This window comes from Atractosteus spatula, chromosome 4 (genome assembly GCF_055471065.1).
Source record: "Atractosteus spatula isolate fAtrSpa1 chromosome 4, fAtrSpa1.hap1, whole genome shotgun sequence".
Lineage (NCBI taxonomy): Eukaryota > Metazoa > Chordata > Actinopteri > Semionotiformes > Lepisosteidae > Atractosteus > Atractosteus spatula.
Genome location: NC_142709.1, coordinates 49326946 through 49346459, shown reverse-complemented (window position 1 = coordinate 49346459; position 19514 = coordinate 49326946). Strand labels below are relative to the sequence as shown.

At 38.7% G+C, this 19514-nt stretch overlaps 1 protein-coding gene across 1 annotated transcript; it reads right to left on the bottom strand.

Moving 5' to 3' along the window:
- Positions 1–1085: 1085 nt before the first annotated feature.
- On the bottom strand, positions 1086–13854 carry LOC148836476 (high-affinity choline transporter 1-like). The gene is made up of 9 exons (XM_088913606.1): positions 13717–13854; positions 12629–12864; positions 11579–11692; positions 10726–10881; positions 9801–9949; positions 8211–8354; positions 6703–6856; positions 4657–4874; positions 1086–3690 (listed from the first exon to the last, which is right to left on the bottom strand). The coding sequence occupies exons 2-9, from the start codon at positions 12810–12812 to the stop codon at positions 3037–3039; spliced, it is 1773 nt and encodes a 590-aa protein (XP_088769732.1). The 5' UTR covers positions 12813–12864; positions 13717–13854; the 3' UTR covers positions 1086–3036.
- Positions 13855–19514: the final 5660 nt, after the last annotated feature.

Below are 19514 nucleotides of genomic sequence, written 5' to 3'. Positions count from 1 at the left end.
ATTAAAAAATGTCTAAAGTCAATTATACTGTGGAGTAATAGTTATGTTTAAACTGTTGTTTCTAGATTGTTGATCTTTACTTACAGTCATCTAGGAATTATATTACAGTTTGCAGTGCATGATTATTATTTTATACAGTCATAAAGTATTGTGTAAAAATGTATGTTGTATTCTTTTACCTTTATTATAATTATAAAACATGTTATATAAAAACTACTGAGAAATCAACAGTTTGGGGCTAGGCAGATGGAGGCCACGATAAAACAAAAGATTTCCATGACCAGTACAAACTATGAAGAGTACCTAAAGCTGTTAGGTTAAGGTTTAACAGAAAATAAAGAACACCCGTGAAACACTTTTAGCAAAATTGTTTTCTTGGTGTCACTCTTTGAAATGATAAGTAGCTTTAAACTGCTGGAAGAACACAATTGACTAACAATTGACACTAACAAAGCACCAAAAAGGTTAGCTAAGGTGAAAAGTTTTGATGTCACCTAATTTAAAAAAATAATATTTCAGATTTGGAGTTCATTTCTTTAGTTTTTGTTTTTTATTGATTTGAATATTATTTGTATTATTAACAAAACTAGGCATACAGTACATCTGGCAGGGAAACGGCAACCAAATATTTGTGATGCAGCAGAAATTTACCTCCATCTTTTGGATCTTAAAATTAATGCAAACCTATATTTAAGTGAATGCTAATTTTTATTTCTGTTCTCCAGATTTATACTGTCTACTGTTTTTGGTTAGAAAATCAGGAGCAAATGTCTCATAAATGATTAGAAATAAGAAATGAATGTTTTGAAAGCCAGACCACAGACAGCCCTTGATGTTTCTTATATTAAAATGCATTTGGAAAGATTGGTTTTAAAATGTGCACAATGTAATAAAACATATAATTTTTATCTAATGTAAAATATTCTTTGATATTAACAAATAATTATTTTTTCATGTACTAATTACATGACTGACTACAATGGGCGCATAAGATAATTATTAAAATTTAGGCACAATCCTAATTTATTTGACCAATAACATCAATGACCTATTTCTCCTTTGCACAAAAAATCAAAACATTCAGTTGTTAAATAATATAATTTATTCAATTAACATCACATATTTAACAATTTATATATTGACACCTCATAAATAAATAGAGATTTATGTAGTTTCTCACTTTCATGAAAAGCTACTTCTATTGGCACACTGGAAAACAGATCTATTGCATTTGAAACACACATATGTGTCACAGACAAAAATATACATTGACATTTTTACAAGAAATAGTCACAAATACTTGCCTGTCTAACAACAGACATTACTATGATTTTTAGCTTTTATACAAGAGCAAAATAAGTGTGAAAAGGTTCATTTCCGAGCCTTCAAATTTGTGGACTTACCACATTACCTACCATTTGAAAATGTTAAAAATGTTATGTATCTGGTGCCTTTTGATTTGTATGTTTCTGTCATTAGAAGACTTACATTCAAATTCATGTATCCCAATGTGCCTGATACAGTTCATTTTGCATAGTATCAGACAGTTCCCAGATGAATAGATTAAGGCGCTTAGTCAATTCTTAAACACACAGTATATTCAGATTTAACAATACCTACTGTAGCTCTGAAAAAGGTAAAGCAATAGATGACCCCCAGCAACACAAAACAAAATGCTGTTTATGGAATACACAAGGTTCTAGCACCAAGAACTTTGAGACCTTCTATGAAAGGTTAGAACCTTGGGAATGTATTGTCCTTTTTGCTGTTTACAGTACTACACCAGCTAAGACAACAGTTGAATAATTTTGATTTCTAAAAAGTGATGCCTCAGACTGGCCTTATTATCCTGGTTTGAAGTAAAAATCTAGCTCATTGACTGTAGAACCAACATTAGACTCCATTACCATTCCTTCATCCCAGCCTCTCAGGAGAAATGGTTTTGCCTGTGTCTTAACCACATGAACCACATGCCTCATTTCCCAACCTAACGTGTTATTGAAACAGCACCAATGACCAAACAAAACACTTACTTCTCCAGACTAGATATTCCTACACAGTTGCAGTAAATTTAAAAAATCAATTAGTCTTTATTTCTGTTTAAGTTTCTAAGTTGTATAAGAGAAAATCTCTCAGTAGTGCATTCCTTGTGTTAAATCTACCCATACATACATTTCTGAAGTTTTCAAAAGCTAGAGAGATTTAGTCCAAATTTATTAGACATTCCAAATTATTTATTAACAAGTGGTGCATTATTATTTTGTAAATGTATAAATAGAAAAATAATGGAAGAACATTCATGGTATTTATTAATACATTACTTATTTACTATTAAACACTTTGGGTTTGTAGTTCTCCCTTAACTAAGTATAGCTTTTGAGTGTACAGTGACACCATTTTATATAATTGTTTGAAAGACAAAATGAGTCAATAGTACTTGATGTCTATTGGCATACATTACAGAAGGTGAACTAACAATTACTGAAAGTAAATTAATTTAAGAAAATAAATCATGAACTTGAAAGTAAGTAAGAGATTTCAGATGCAGTATTACATACCCTAATTAATTTTGGGTTTTGCCAGAAAAGAATTTGTACGCTGTATTGCACAATCTGATTACAGTATTTTCCAAATAATTCTCACCAGAATATTGAATATTAATAATATATTAATAATAAAAATATGAAATCAGAAGTATAAACATACCTATTGAAAGTTACTGCACCCACACACTGTAGGATGGTGGATATAGTCTTCCTCTGGTTTAATATTGCACTAGTTTTCAACTCACAGCAAATCCCTTCAGCTCTCTTCAATAGATGCTGTTGTTCACATTATTAAATCTACTAATTAAGCTTCATATGCCTAGGTTTGTTTACAAATGCCTTTATATAGCAGCATTTAAAATGGAATATCCAGAAAAACAAAATATTTATATTTACCTTGGTGACGCCATTGCTCACTTTATTTATACACGTTCATCTGTTCTTTTTTTAATTCACACTCTGTCAAGACTTTCTAAAAAGCTCTGCAACGTCATTCGTCGTTTTCGTTGTTGGAAGTCTCAGGGCTCGTGTCCTCGTCACTGAGCGCTTCTTTGTTCGTGAATGTGCCTGCCAGAGTTGTATTGAGTCTGGGGTTCACTGAGGCTAACTCTGACAGCACGATATTGTCACTGTTCACCAGAGTGGTTTTGTCCATGTTCTCTTTACTGTGTCTCGCGACCACTGCTTCCAGGAAGTCATATTTTGGTGACAGCGTCCCGCTTTCGAAGAGGTACTTCATGAGATAGGAGAATACCACATTCCCGAGGAAAGAAGAGAGCATCGACATAGTCTTGAAGGGGAACTTTTGCACAATGATTTGCTCTCTCTCTCCTGTTAAAGGGTGCTCTTTCACCTGTGTATACCATCCCGGGTAATAAATAAAAGGTGGCAGTCTGAGGTAAGGTTCCCCCCCACTAATCCGGAGAATCAGGCCAAAGACGTATCCCGCCACAGAGCCGTACGTGTTGGTGCCCTTGACGAACAGCACGCTGATCAGCTGGGGGAAGATGATGACGTAGACGAGATCAGAACTCAGGTACCACAGGCCGTAGACCGTCCCCGTCAGCAGCGCCATGGCGGTGGCGAGAGCCCCGAACACGAAGATAGTGATTCTCATCACCCACACAATCTCTCTGTCCGACGCCTGTGTGCGAAACAATGACAAAAAAGCAGACACGTGTGCACATCAGGATTGTTTTTCCAAGGTAGCTAAACAAGTGTGGAAAAAAAGAGGCTACGGAGTACTTGGAAACTGCACACAAAGTATTTATTAGGGGGGTTTCGTTGCGTAAAATGAAGACACTTCCAAACAAAGTGTTATGTCACAGGGGACACGACTTCGAGCTTGTGTCACCTGCCAATTGTGACCAGGATTCTCCAACTGGCTGAGGGAATTAGTCGGTCTCTTGGCTCTCAGTGACACAGTTTATGTTTAGGAATAGATTTAAATTATCACGTATAAGTTAAACAAAAAACGAACACATAAAAGTACATATTTCATGAGATACAAATAACACAGTCCTCAATTTATGTCTGTGGTATACATTTTGTGGAGTGTTCTGAGCCAATTTATTCATGTCATCCTCAATCCAGGATTGTACTGAAGGTTTTGGAGTACAGAAAAATAATATTACACTCCTCTCATTAATTTAAAAGGGTTGTTGAATGCTTTAACTCTAATAGTAACTAGTTGTTTTCAAATGAGACCAACACTACTGCCTGACAGATCTAGCTCTTCTTTGGGCTACTAGTAATGTGGGATTGAGTTTCCCTGTGCTCCCAATGTTTCCCAAATAGTTGTAGGAGGGGACTGTCCCCATCCAGCTGCGGTCTAAATGTTATTTCATATCTGGGGAGTTTAGTCCTAGTACAACCAATTATAAGGAAGCACGGAGAAACAAAACCAAATGAACTCACTGGGCTGAATGACCTCCTCTCATTTCTGACATTTCTGAACCAGGGCAGTGAGCTAATTGTCTTGAGTCTCAAGCACCAAGATGACTTGCCTTGTAATATTTATTTCTCCTCATGCAAGCCACCAAAAGAGTTCCCTGATGCCTGTAGTGTGTTAAGTAGGGTTTTACTTTGCAGCTGGTGGAATGACTCCTACCGTCTGTCGGAAGGCAAGCTGGTAGATGTTCCGAGCAAACATGGAGCTGGCTGACAGGATTGATGAGTCAGCAGATGACATCACAGCAGCCGACACAGCCCCCAGGCCAAAGAAAGAGATGTAAGGTGGACAGAGATGCTGCAGCACTATGGGCAGAATCATGTCAGACTCCTCTTTCTGCATGGGTTGCACAGGTCCATAGGTGGTTTGGTTCCAGTCTGTGATCACACAAGGAGAAACACTTCAGATCTCACTAGGAAAAATATGACTTGTAGAAAAACATATGGTAGCTACTGGGAAACATTGCCAAAAAGGAGCCCTTTCTGTCATAGGTATCTGTAGGATTCAAACAAAAAAAAATCCACTGGCAGTGCAAACAAAATCTATTATATTCAGAGGACAGGAGTGAAAAAATCTGTAGGTGGGTTCAGATCTAAAATTCCTAATCTCTGCCCCTTCCAAACACTAACAACACAATGTAAAACAACAAATTAAACCTTGATAACTTTTTAATTGTGTTTAAATTACAAAATCTTTTTATATGCTGTTTTGTGCTCTGCCAACACTTGGCATAACCCATGAATATGTTACACTATCAGCCCACAGTTGCTCTAATGAGTTGTGTCTTTGATGTAGAAATCTCAACACCAGCTCAATTAATTAAATGGCTTCAGATGTAATATTTTCAGAATGCATATCGCAGACTGTATGCCTTCAATAATGGATGACACCAGCCATCTGTCGTGAGGTGTTATCCTGTATCTGCTGTATTTCCAATATGTTAGTTGGGAATCTTACATGAGCCGGAATCAAGTCTGAGATCTGATTTGAACAGATTTGGAAATGAAAGTTTACAATGTGGAAGCAGACTAGCTCATGTCCAATACACCATGATCAGAAAGCACAATGGGTAACATCTGAAAATGCATTAACCATGAACAGCAGTGCAATCACACAATATTGTCCTCTCAGTGACTTGACATACCTAAGTGTCATATTTCAGCAAATATACTGAAAATTGTACTAACCTTTTTTAATTATAAAATATAATACAATACTATTTTATGAACCAACAGATTCAGAAAATCTTTTTTTTTTGTTTGTGATAATAGGGTGAATAATTGGTTTACAATTTCAGTTTCTCTATTTGGTGTGAATATTTTTGCTGACATTCAGAATTTTCTCAGAGTATTAAGAAAATAAACCAGTTGTATGAAATGGCCTTTCCATTGATTTCCTGACCAAACAAAGTTACAAAACACTGGAGGAACTGAGCAATTTGCAACAGTGAACACCTCACTGTAGATGTAGATGTCTACTGATCTACTACCACTGTATCCTTAACAGCTAGCCATACATTTTGTACAGGAGAGGAACAGAAGGTCTGATGTTCATTCACATAGTACAATGTTCTACAGGAGAGCACTGTGTTGCCCGTAACATCACGTTAACTGGTGTCCCATGCTATTCTCATTTCTGATCAGCTGCCTTGTTCTTTTGAGGTGATCCTCATAGAATAAATGTAACTGCCGATCATTATTACTTATTCATAGTCCATATGGGAAAGGTTAAGTATAAGCAATAATAGTGACGTACTTACACTGACCCCAGAAGCCACAGGAATTATACCGTGGCAAGCTAAGGTTTTCCTGGATAACTCAGCCCCAGCCAGACCAGGTGGCTATCAGCCAATTGTACATTGCAGCTTCAGAAATCCCAGCTACAGTTAGCCAATTTTCTCAGCCCAGACTAAACAGGCTATGTCTGGACTACTGAACTCATCCCGTGTTTCATACAAGTGCCTTGGTTGGATAACCCTCTCGGGACCCTTGTCTACCTGGCACATGAGTACTTAGGATTACACAGAGCTCCTTATAACAGCAAGAGACAGGCTGAGGCGTATATGAGATTCTGTAAAAAAGAACATACATGTGGAAGCAGGAGCTAATAAATGATGTAGGTTAATACTTCTACAAAGCTGAAGCTTATGACAAAAACAGCAGTGGTGGTGCTCATGACGGTGGAGACAGTGAGCGTCGGTTTTACCTGTGGAGGCCCCTATGGCCCCTATAAGGACCGAAGGCACAGCCATGACTAGGCAGCCGAAAGCAGCCAGGAAGGAGAGGACTTGAGCGTAGGTAGCTGAAGAGGCAGAAAGAACCCGTTGAAAATACACCTGCCAGGGAATCCCTCCTAACATCTAGAAAGAGAACGCCATTGTAAAGACAGAGGCGGCCCGGGAAAACAGAACACTTCATTCAGTGGGCTACTAGTTGTCAATAGGGGTCACCAGCCATCTGTTTCTTAAAGGCTGCTAGTTCACTTCATGCATTGTAATACATCAGATCCCTCTTGGCTTTGCACTCAGATTCATTCTTTGTTAGTCTGATCCAGTATTTTGAAACAAAACATGCAAGTGAGTCAGCAAGCATGCTATTTCTATGCCACTTGGAGGGAATGGGGGAGATTAGGCTTTGACCTCCTCCTGACCTTTTCTTTTTACAGCTCCCAAAAGAACCAAGGGAGACCCTGTAACTCTAATAAAGAATTCCTCCGTTATGAAGTGTAAAATAGAATATGAGCAAGGATGTGGTTTAGTAGACTGCATGAAGAAAGCGCATATTAAAAGGTCTGATGAAAGCGTAAGTTTCATTCCCAATCGAAGCAGTGAAAGAGGTGTTTGTGAGAAGCCCAGTGGGCTCGGGGAGATGGAAGGCAGGACACTGAGTGACAACGCCAGACGCTGTGGGGACAGGATGAAAGTTTTAGTTTTCAGAGAAGGAGAAATGGTTGAGAAGAGCATTAAGTGGGTTAAGGGGCAACAGGGGATTGGAGTTGGAGTTCCAGGGGAGTTTGGGGTTTTGGAGTCTCGAAGTTTGCTGAGGAGGTGGCAGGAGTGCAGGGGCTTGGTTTTCTGCGGAAGAAGAAGGCCACAGAAAACCTGCACGTCTCTCATGAGAGTGAGCCTCAGACGCTATCGTGTAAAACAAAAATCACCGCAAAATGAAATGCACTAGTGGGTAAGTCAGAAATGTGGTATTTATATGTAGGGAGGGAGAAAGTGGGCAAGTTTAGGGTTTGATCAACCCAGGGATATGCACAATAAAGGTAATATTTCTGTAAAATTGTAAAATTGTAAAATTGTTTTTTTTTTAAACAAAGCCCTTGAGAATCCAAAAAGATGTGGAAGCTCTCATCGTGTATATACATAATGTTTTAACTTTCAGACAAAATAAACAAGATAAAACAAAGAACAAAGCAAACGCCGAGGAAGGGGTGCAGAAGCAGAAGGAATCTGGTATTTTAAAGGACTTCTATCACTTTGCTAAACCAATAGACTGTATAAAGATATTACAGTACATCACCTTCTGTTTTGTTCTATGGCACAGTACTAAAACTGTGTCTGCAACCAACCAAACAATATATCTCACAAAATAATTCACTATTCATCAATAGTTAAATGCAGGTAACTTCATTTCTATTAATATACCTCTGTAAATTGTGATTTTATACTTGTTTTTTTAAATGAATGAAGAAGAAGAAGAGATGTATACCAGTAAGCAGAAGTTGTCAAGCCACATCCAAATATCAGAGGGATTGATGGTGCCCAGCCATGGATCCTGATAAACATCGGTCACAGCCGTGATGCCGATGTCCTTCACAGCTGGGTTTAACATTGCAAAAGGTACGCTCACCCACTGCAACATTCAAACAAATCTGAAGTTTACAGACTGTACACAATTGCATTGATTAAAAAACTGGTTTCCACCCACTTTAGCTAATTGCCAGTTCTTTCGACTGCGAGTAGCATGAACTCTTTCCTGTTTAAGGAGCTGTCACATTGCACATTTTGATTGGCTCGTTCATCCGCTGAGATACTGATAACAGACGTACAGTAACCTTTGCGGAATCATTTCAGACCTCTGAACCAGTTTTTTTTCATTCGCTGATGGTTGGAGCTCTGTACTCCTCTAACTGCTTTTGCCTTTGTTCCTTTGTGTCTGCTCAGATACAGGTGTTGCAATGGCAAAGGGAACAAAACCATCAGTGAACAATAAATGTTAACAAGTCAAGCACACGGGGCATTTTTTTCATGTTTTAGTCCTTGTCAAAAATAGTATACGAAATATAAATTTTCCCTTTTCCAAACTTCCACCCAAGTTTGAAAGGACAAAACCAAATCAAATTAGCTTATTTGTGGCATACCATATTTTACTGGTGGGACTAATTTAGGTGCGTTCAGGCCTGGTACTGGAGGGGAGAGGGTGTTACCAGGTTTTTCAGGATCTCTTTAAAGCAGTAGCACTAGAAGAGCTGGCACATTTTGTTCAATAGTTTCAGTTAAGCCACTAGTCAGCTGTTTTAGCTTATGAAGAGCTGAGTTAGAATGCAAATACACATTCGCACTGAATCTCTGGGATCAGGATGGCTCAATCCTTGTGTAACAGCAACCAAGAAATATTTCTTTTGTGTAGCTGAGTAATATCTCAGATACCTTTGAACCACACTTTGCTGCATTCATTTGCAGAAATTGTTCTTACAGAGTAGAATACAGTTGGACTGTGTTGTGCCACTGCAAAAATACAGACAGATGCATTTTTTCCAGTAGAAGAATCTGTTCAATTAGCCCCCATTTTGTTTCATTTGTTGTGCTCGTGTTCCAAAAAAGAATGTAGATTTGCTAATAAACTACAAGAGGACCAACCCAACAAGAGGAGGTAAAATTTAAATGCGATCAAACTTGATTCGAAGATAATTTCCCTCTAAACTCTGGCCACAAGCACAAGTGCATGAGAAATCCGTGTCTCTGCCTCCAGCCCTCTGCTGGAACTCTTCAGTCTCTCTGGGTTCCACAAGAAATTTGCATTTGCACTCATTTTGTGTGGTTTCCTCAGGCCACTGCGCACTTTTTTAACATTGCAAGAAGCTGAGATCTGTTCTTAAAGAACCCACGCGTCTGTGCAATCTTACAATTAAAAATAATCAAACCCAGTTTAGTTGGGAGTTTAGCTCTTCTCGTTAATAGTGATTATAATTCTGGGGTGAGCGGCGTGAGGCTGTCATCTCCTGTTTCCGAGTTTCACTCGTCTAGCCCTGTTCCTGGAGCAAGTGTGAGTAGTAGCGCTTCTCCTCTGTGAACGTACCAGTCCCAGAAAGATACAGAAGAGCTGCACCACATCGGTGTAGGCCACAGAGTACAGCCCCCCCACCAGGGTGTAGAAGATGGCAATGAGAGCCGAGATGATGACTGACATGTTGATATTGATGTCCACGATGACGCTCAGAGTGGCACCTGGGGGAGGACAGAGAACTGTGTTATTGACCGGCCTTGGGCTCACTCACTCCCACCTCCACAGACACTCAAACCTACAGCAGGCAGCCTGGGCCCTTGTGGCTTCGTTCACAGGAGCAGTCGGACTGAAGTGCCTGCGACTAAGAGACATTTAAAGCAAAGATATTTTCGGTGTTTTGAGATACTATTCTGTGTGTAAAACTCAAAGACATATATCCTGTTTCACTCTGGAAAACGTAAACCTAATCCAGTCAGCACATACACCTCCCTTGGGAGTCCTGGGGTCTCCTGGTGCCCTTCCTCCCAAGCTCTTAGTTAACTGTTCAATCACTGTTGCGAGGTATTGAACAGTTTTAACCCAGTTTCCAGCTGTAGGGGTGTATCGATTTAAAGACACTGAGGAAATTACTGGTAGGTGGTCCTAGATGACTGAGGTGGAAGAAGGCTGACATACAGAAATAGAACAGGCTCTAAATACACTTCCTAGTCTATGCTGTGCACCACCCTTACATCACATTATATCTCATCTTTTGTTCAGTAGAGATCTGTGAATCACTACATAGTAAAAGGCTATAAAATAATTCTGTTTTAAAAAAAGCACATTCCTGTGGATGTAAGTAACATATATTTTACACTTTCCAATAAGAAACAAACAAGAAAAATCATAAACAAAGAGGGGGTGGAAACAAAAATTCACAACTGGGGAAAATGAGCACCGTGTCCTCGTGGAGGACAGCAAGGAGAGGCGAGGCGAGATCTACCCTGGCGTACTGTACCTAGCGCGGAGAGAATGGCCGCTGACCAGAATATCTCCCCCATGAGCGCGGGGATGAAGAGGAGCCCCCCCATCCGTTTACCGTACAGCTGCTGGAAGGGGTCCAGCATTGTGACGTAACCTTTAGAGCGCATGGGCTTCGCGAAAAACAGACCTCCTGCAGGCGACAGACAAGATAAGCACACAGACGCGCTCTGCAATCCAGTTTCTGCAAAACCGTCTTTTTACATACCAGCACGCTTTTAAAGGCAGAACAGTTCGTTTCTTCGATATGTGCGAGCTTTATTGATAGCATTACAATACTTTACAAGATTTACAAATAATAATTCACGTCTCTTCCAGATCGCACGCACATACAGTACAGTACAGACCGCCAGCACCAGTATTTTATATTTGGCGCACATACAATAATGCATAAACCTACCATATTCTCTTTCCATATTAGATATATATTAGCAACTGACATCGCCGTAATGCCTAAACAGTTAAGACTGGATCTCAAACACGCTGTATTATGGTTAGCCTATAAAGGAAATGCCCTTTTGGAAATATTGTTTAGTACAGGGTGAACTTCTTTAATTTAATATTTTGTTTGCTAAACAAATAATCGTATTTTGTATGGAGAAAAACTATGATCTAATGTTCCGCAATTACAATGGTGTGCGAGTGTGAGGTGTACAGTATTAACAGGTGTTTGTCTAAAATGGGACTTCTGTGTCGAAGAAATTCCATTATTAGGATCACCAGCGATACGCCACTAATATCCTTAGCATTTACTGTTTTAATTCTACCTGTTTTAGTTGAACAGACACGGGACCTCAGCAAACTACGAGAAGAGGAAATGCAGCTCATACCCACGACCAAGCTGAGAGCGTATCCGAAAGGAGCTTGCGCCCAGGCTAACCCGTACCCAGGTAAATAAACATATTCAGCGGTGCCGTTGATGTAGCCACCTCCAACCCAAGTCGCTGAAAAAAAAGATGTTTTGATTTTATATTCACAATTGCACACGTCATTAACGTCAAAACAGATAAAAAACGAAGCCCGCAAACTTTTAACTGCGAGTGTAGCCATATTAAAGGAAGTTTCATGAGAGAACAGAACACTCTACAGAGGGGTATTCTTTAGAAATAAACATAGTTTAATACTAGTTTTATGTAAATATTCACTCGCCAAGTTAGGAACACAAACCGGTGTTATTGTTTATTCCAAAATTGCAAGTGGTGCAGATTAGGCCACATTTGGAATATTCTACATTTTCATGTACAGTTATATCAAAATAGATTCCACAGTCATTTTTAAGATGGGCATACTGTACATATATGAAAGCGTTTATTTGAGCTTTTTACTCTTCACTGCATTAGCATTTTATCACAGAAAGGGAAAAATCCTAAACTGGAAATAAGTCACAAATACTCAGGAGTGCAATATTGAATTTTTTAGTCGCTACAATCTCCTCGCCTTGAGGTTTTTTTTGTTATACAGTAAACCGCATATAAAATTTAAAAGCTAAAGAATAATGTAATTATAACATCTGATCTCACTCCAACTGTTGATATTCAGTTAGTTAAAACGGATTTTTTCAAACCACAGTCGTCATACATTTGAATAAAAAAAACAAGATCACTTGGAATGAATGACTGAACGAGTTAATGAATCACAAGTTGATGCTTCGCGTGTTTTGCCAGCATTTGGCTGGAAAAGCCAAATCATTGATTGTATTTTGCTAATGACTCTCTCTCTCAGAGAGGTTTAAACTTTTACCAGAGGCCTTTTAACCACCTTGCACAAAAAGTGAAAAGTAACAAACAAATTTAAGCAAAGAGAAAAAAAAGAGAAGCCCTAGCTAAGGCGAACCTGAAAGCGCAGCGACGGAATAGCCCGTGTACCATTTCCTCGCTTACCAGTCATAGTAAAGCCGCCGACGAATAATCCTATATCTCTCCCGCCGACCATGATGGACTCACTGCGGTCTATTCCTTCCGCCATCCCCGAGTTCTTATTTTTCCACGCAGCCCATATCCCCACGAAAAGAATGAGCAGGTAGAAAAGAATGATCGCCACCAGCCCCTCCACGTGGATAGCCATCTTCTAGCTGCCGGGATCTTGCTCCGCCGGAGGAGCGGCGTCTCATGGAGAACTGCAGAGAAGCGCGAATAATGTCGTCGGCATGTTTCTTTTTCCAAAACGAAAAATTATTTATATTGATCTACAGATACATTACAGAATTCCCTAATATCGTGAAGCATGTACATGTACTTGATGTGCTTGCCTATCATTTCACAATTAGTTAAACATGTTTAAAATATTTAATTGTAGTACGAATTATTGAAGATTGGAGAATACTTTCCGTTTTTTAAATTAATCTCATCTGAATGTTATTCAGATTTAATAAATAAGATGTATTAGCCCATTTATTGTTTTTCTCATTTTGCACATTTATTTTGCAACAATTAAGCTTGATTTGCTGCTTAAGTTCAGGAGCTTTCCGAAGATGCTCGAAAGGTGTTAACAACACGGTATTGTTACAATGAGCCAGAACATGCAGTTCATGGACAATTAATAAAACGATTTATCATTTATGTTTTCAATTTCCAACTAGAGCAGCGCAAATGAATACACCTTTCTCTATTTTGAATCAGAAAAATCTATACTGTATATGGGGAAGCGGAGAGTTCCTCCGCACGTAACATCTGAAAGTGAATGAAGTCCAATCGTATAGGCGATCCAAGCGCAATGGAAGCAAGCGCATAGAGAAACGTTTTGGAAAAACAGTTAGATACCTACTTTTTTTCTAGCCTTGATCCAGTTCCATGAAACAAGCACATTTTGAGCGGTGAATTACTTTTCGCTTTTAAGTTTTAAAACTTCGTGTTCAAACTAGTTCCAACCAGTATGCTTTAAGACAGAACGGAATGACGACATCTATTCATGAGAAAAAGAAAACGTTATTCCAGCGATATTTCTCCTCCGTTTGGAGGGATGTTCCTACCTTTGATTTCTTGGATTGATGCCGGATAATGCAGAACCTCATAAATGGATGAAGCGCAGATATCCTAAAACCAATGCCGCAGGTGTCCGGTACGTGAAGGCAGTCTGATAAAATACTTTATTCCTTCGGACCGTGCGTAATTTCCCCCCCCTCTAAGAAGTCTTATAAAGGACCAATTTTCGTCAGAGGGTCTGGGGCTGATGAACGTCAGAGAGATGTGAATGGCGCTCAGTTTATGAATAAGGATGTCAGTTTGTGCAAATGAGGAGAATGTTTCTGAAGGTCTTCCAGGGGGTGTACAAAAATAGCAGACTGGGTTAATTGAAAATAGCATGACGCATCATACAGAGGGAGTTTTCCTTAAATCAGACTCCTTCATTTTCACTGATACTTGGGTGGTTTGTATTCCACATATGCTGTGTAATGTATTGTGGTAGTTGTTGTTGTTAAAGATAAATGTAGGCTATTATAATACGGAGTGTTAAAAATAAATTTAGGCTGTTATAATTGGGAACGTTTTGATGTAAATTTGCTGCGCGTTGTATTAATTTATTGAACTGTTTTGGTTATTGTCCCGAAGGTTAAAATAAATCGGCAAACAAGCATGTAGAGCGTTTTTCTTCATCTTATATTAACTGCATTAATTTTTAATACTGTTTTCAATCTTAACATTTTAACATTGTTTTCAATTTCTCCATCGAATTATTAAAGATCGGGGAAAATGATTATTTTACCACCGGAACATCGATATTTTTAAAGTTGCAGAAAGTGTGAGTAAGCAAGTGTGAATATACTTTGCACTTTGCACTTTGTTAATCGTGCTTCAGAAACTATTACGCCAGTAGCAGCAATAACCAAAAAGTGATTTCAGCAAAGGCTGATAATATATTACTACTGTATCTGCACAAAGACGACATGCTTCAAAGAAGATTGCAACAAGAGGGTTTCTATGCGAGAGCAGCTAATTTTCGAATTGTGCAAACAGCAAAATAAAAAAACGGAAAAATCTTTTCACTTTATAATCTTGCATGTGGAACAAATAATCCAGGCTTCATCTGAGCAATGAAGCTCCGACAAGTTAAAACTGTAAAGGACACAGTGAGCTTTGGACAGTGTTCGCTTCACAAAACTGTCCATGGTGCTGATTGAACAAGTCATTACTGCAGTCTGCTTATTTAGCGCCTGTGTCACGGCCTGCCACTGTTTCAATTCAGTTATTACGTTTTACCTTGCAAGGGTTTTTTAAGAACAAAATCTTTTAGAACAGTAACTAAAAATAACGTCGTATTGCAGACTCGTTTTCATTTTGAACTAGAATCACATCTTTTTCAAATCGATATTTTTTTATTTCATAGTTTATTTAGATGTTATGCACTCCGCTCAATTTACGTCTCGAAATGTCTATAACAGCTACGAAAGGCAGTTAAGTTTTAGAGTTTTTACACGAGTAGTTGTTTTCAAAATGACATAGTTTGGGTCACATAAGCTTGGAGAGAAAAAGATCATTTATTTCCTCTACTAGTTCATTTGTCATATGATTTCTGAGTTTCTCCACAGCAGTAGTTCTCACATCTAGCTAAAGAGCGACCAGCGTGCGGGTTTTTGCTTTTGCTGAGGTCTTATACCATCGAGTTAATTGATGCCATTAATTGATCTGCTTGCTCGTTTAGCTATTTCAGCACTCTGGTTCCTGGTTTCAGAAACAAACTATTTCAAGTGTAGTTTCCAACAGCTTCAGCGCACAGACTATTAAGATGTCTCTTTTTAACTATCTTTTAATACTTTATTTCCTTATTTTTGAAGGGCTGCAAGATAACGCAGTGGTTAGCATTGCTGCCTGGCAGCATTGGGGCCCTGGTTCAATTCCTGTGGTGCTGTTTGTGTGGAGTTTGTACATGTATGTTATTCTGGTGTTTTTGTGTGGGTTTTCATCAGGTGCTACAATTTCCTCCCATAGTCCGAAGACATACTGGTAGGTTAACTGGCTTCCTGGAAGATTGGCCCTAGTGTGAGTGTCTTTGTGTCTGTGTGTGCCCAGGGATGGACTGGTGTCTTATCCAGGTATATCTTGCTTTGTGCCTGTTACTTGCTGGAATAGGCTCTGCTCCCCTGTGACCCTGAATTAGATGAAGCAGTTAGAAAATGGATAGATGTCTAACTAAACAGATCTTAATAGGTGATCAATTTACGATGAACAGGCAAACGTGGGAATGACACTGTATGAGGTTACACATCTGAATTAGAGGAGCTGTGAACCTCAGAGATCGCTGTGGGGTTAATATGAATTAACAGCCTCTACCAACCTTTTAGCTTGAAAGCAATATTTAAAATATACTCCAAAAAACTAACTGAAAGCAAGCCGCTATGGTACTGCACTAAACAAAGCACAGTGAACCACAAGAACAGAGCTGTACAATTAGTATAAAAAAAACAAGAAAAGAGAGATATATGATTCAAATCTAGGAGTGCAACACACCCTTCTCCACCAGTAAAAAACCTTATAATTTGAAATTTGTGTTCCAGTAACTTTGGGAAAAAGCGAGGAACATGATAAGTTACCAAAAGTAGATAAATGGACAAGAAAAAATAAATATAAACCACAGCACTGTGTGATGTAACTGATACAACTGGAGGGCTACAGAAGAGTTAATGACTAAGCACAAGAGGTTAGTATACAACTAGTATTTTTTCTTCTCTTGTAAAAACAAGTACTGAAGGCCCTTAACCAAACACTCGTGTTTGTTTAGCTCCTGCTAGGGGCATTACCAAAGAAACCATGCACAGGAAATCCCCCCTGGGGTCTGGAATGCTACCGTAAACTTTGGCATCCAGTACAAATATTTGCCCCTCTGGGAACAAACCTCTTCACTCGGGCCTTGATCATTTTTGTCACGCTGACTGCGGCAGATGCCACATGTCTCCAGTCTCTCTTTTCATGTGTTTTGAAGATTACTCCCGACTCCGCAGGTCGCTAAATAATTCATTCCATCTTAATGATTTTTGTCTAATGCTTTGCAATTAGAAGCAGCCCTGCCAAGTTATTTCCAAAATCACCGAAGCAAACTTTTATAGCCCCTGAGCAGATTGTGTGAAGTGCCTGCTTTTGATACATTAAGCACTTGTTTTATAGAGCAAAATCACACAGTGCGATTTAGGTATCGGTATATGCGATACAGAAATAAGAATGGGAGAATGCTCATTTTTATCCACTTATCCACCATTCCCTTGCAATTTATGCAAAGATGGCAATCAGCTTGACAGTTGGCAGACTGCTACTGTTGTATACACTGCAGGCTTATTAGTCCATCTCCATTATATTTTAGATAAAAATAGACAACAGTGAAATCCAATTAAGATCAAAATTCAATCCAATTTCAAAATCCAATGCCCATAACATTGTTAGGGTTGTTTGGAGTTTATGGGTAGTCTCCAAACTACTGTATATTATCATCACACTAAACAAAATATTTTTTGCTGCAATCAGATCACCTTTTAGGGTTTTTCGAGTCCTTGAAACAGAAACCAGAGAAGGACTTGTATGAGATTTTATTTTTTTAATGTTTATCAAAGGTTGTCAAGGCTTCAATTCTCATTTCCCACATTCTTTTTTCCTTTATATGACTCTGCAGTTTTATTCAGGTAATAAAAATAGGTGTAGCAGGAAAGAATCGCAAATGTCCATAGAAAGATGTGCACAAACTCTGTGATGGAGAAGGAGTACAGTATCCAAAAGGCCTAGCAGTACTGGAAGGAAACTGAGCGATGTTCCCTCTAATTTTTAATGAAACTGTGTGCACACAAATTTCAAGTTGTGCAAATTTATTCTCCAGTGACAAAAAATTGTGCGCACTAAACTGAGTGTATGCAAAATTGTAAACCTGAAATTATTTTTTGTTAATATAGTCATTCTAATAGAAGCATAGAAATGCAAAAGACCGGGACAGCGGTTCAATGAGCCCAGTCATAGAGACTGAGTGTCGAGCGAGCATGAGCAGGGAGGTACGAGACTATGAGAGCAAAGGTACTGATTATCAAGTAGCAATAATAATGTACACAGCCGAGTTGGGCCTCTTGCAGACAGTCTCATGTGGTCAATTTAGCATTTTTCTCTTGACGACCGTGTTTGTTTTATTATTATCATACTTTTTTGGAATTTAAATTTTTGTGCCCAGTTCAATTTTCTATGTGTGCTGGTTTCATAACCTGTGTGCGCACAGGGAGGGAACTTGGAACTGAGTTCTCTCCCTTTCTACTCCAGTTTAGCAGTGAACCTCACTACGGAGATCCTCTTCAAAGAGCTGAGAGGACTAAGGTCCACATGCTCCTGTACTTTTTAAATTGCACAGTATAGTGGAAGCAATAGCCAACGTCCATGCTGAAACAGAGCATGCCAGAACCTTCTTTGTGCAGATGAAACATGGATCTCAGACTCTTTTCATGCATCCAAGCCACTCTGAATCTCCTAACAACACACAATAAGAGAGATATGAGCCCAAATTATTGTCTCAGTCCCAGAAAGAGGTAGCCAGATCAGTAGATCAGGCCTGTAAATGCTGAACACAGAGTTGGAGTCGGAAAACCCAGTTTGCATACCCTTTCTCAGATCACCAGGACACTCCCCTGCAAGGTACAAGCCAATAGTGCAAAACACCATCTCTGGGATTAAGATTCAACTCCTGTAAATCACAATCCACCCTAAAAAGTATAAAATCAAGAATAAATTGTTCTGTAAGTGAAGTATGAAAAAACTTTTCCTCAGGGTAAGACCCAAACTTCAGTGTGCATGCTAAACACAAATCACAAACATGTTATTACAGTATATAACCAATCTTTGGTGGTTTTTATTATTTTGAATGACAATTTTCCAAATGTATTTTTATGGGAATAAAAAGCCAGTGTGGTGGCACAGTGGTTAGTATTGCTGCCTTGCGGTGCTGGGGCCTTGGATTCAATTCTAGACCTGGGGTGCTATCTGTGTGGAGTTTGTATGTTCTCCCTGTGTTCATGTAGGTTTCCTCTGGGTGCTCTGGTTTCCTCACACAGTTTATGTGTGTTTGTCTCATCCGGGAACCCTGCCCACTGCGAGCCTATACTGGATAAAGCTGTTAGAAAATGGATGGATTGCTGTACATAAAATATTCTCATTCTTCTGTCCCACACCAGTGTTTTTTACAGTGTTTGTCCACACCAGCATTTTCTAGACTGTTCACCTGTTTTTCAAAATAAAAACAAACACCACGTATTGCTTTTGAAAAAATGTTTTGAAAAATCTTCTGAAAGTCTGAATCGAATTGAACAGTGTTATTTTAATCAAATGAAGTAATTTGTAATTATTAGATTTTAATAATAATAATATAATAATAATTTGAGCAGGATCAAAAACACTGGAATTAGGAAACTAACAGTAAGAAGAGAAGAGCAAAGAAGAGCAGGATAAATAGAAAATACACTATATACCTGCATACCTAATTTCTTTCTAGAACCCGTACGCATGGTGGTGATTTTCCAACATGTTAGTGAGGTTATTCTTCACAAAAATAATAAAAAAAAAATTTATTGATATTATTACTGTGGAAAAGAGCAATGGAGAGCAGTCAAACCATCTTCTACCTCTGGAATGATATTGCAAGATCAATCATAGTACCTGCTTGAAATCCTAATTCAGTGAGTAATGTCACATTCATTAATTAATCTCCTAATGACTGTGTGCTTACGAGCGCCTGCCTGTGACGCTTTGAAGCAGAGCACAGAAGGTATCTACTGTGCTTACACTCCTTCATTTGATGATAATTATCCTC

What these genes read in the sequence shown, in the direction of transcription:
- LOC148836476 (XM_088913606.1), bottom strand. Translation starts at nt 12,812, where the DNA reads ATGGCTATCCACGTGGAGGGGCTGGTGGCGATCATTCTTTTCTACCTG. An exon ending in GGCCATTCTCTCCGCGCTAG is followed by an intron (nt 9,950 to 10,725) that starts GTACAGTACGCC and finishes GTCCTCCCCCAG; the next exon opens with GTGCCACTCTGAGCGTCATC. An exon ending in TCTGTATCTTTCTGGGACTG is followed by an intron (nt 8,355 to 9,800) that starts GTACGTTCACAG and finishes TGAATGTTGCAG; the next exon opens with TGGGTGAGCGTACCTTTTGC.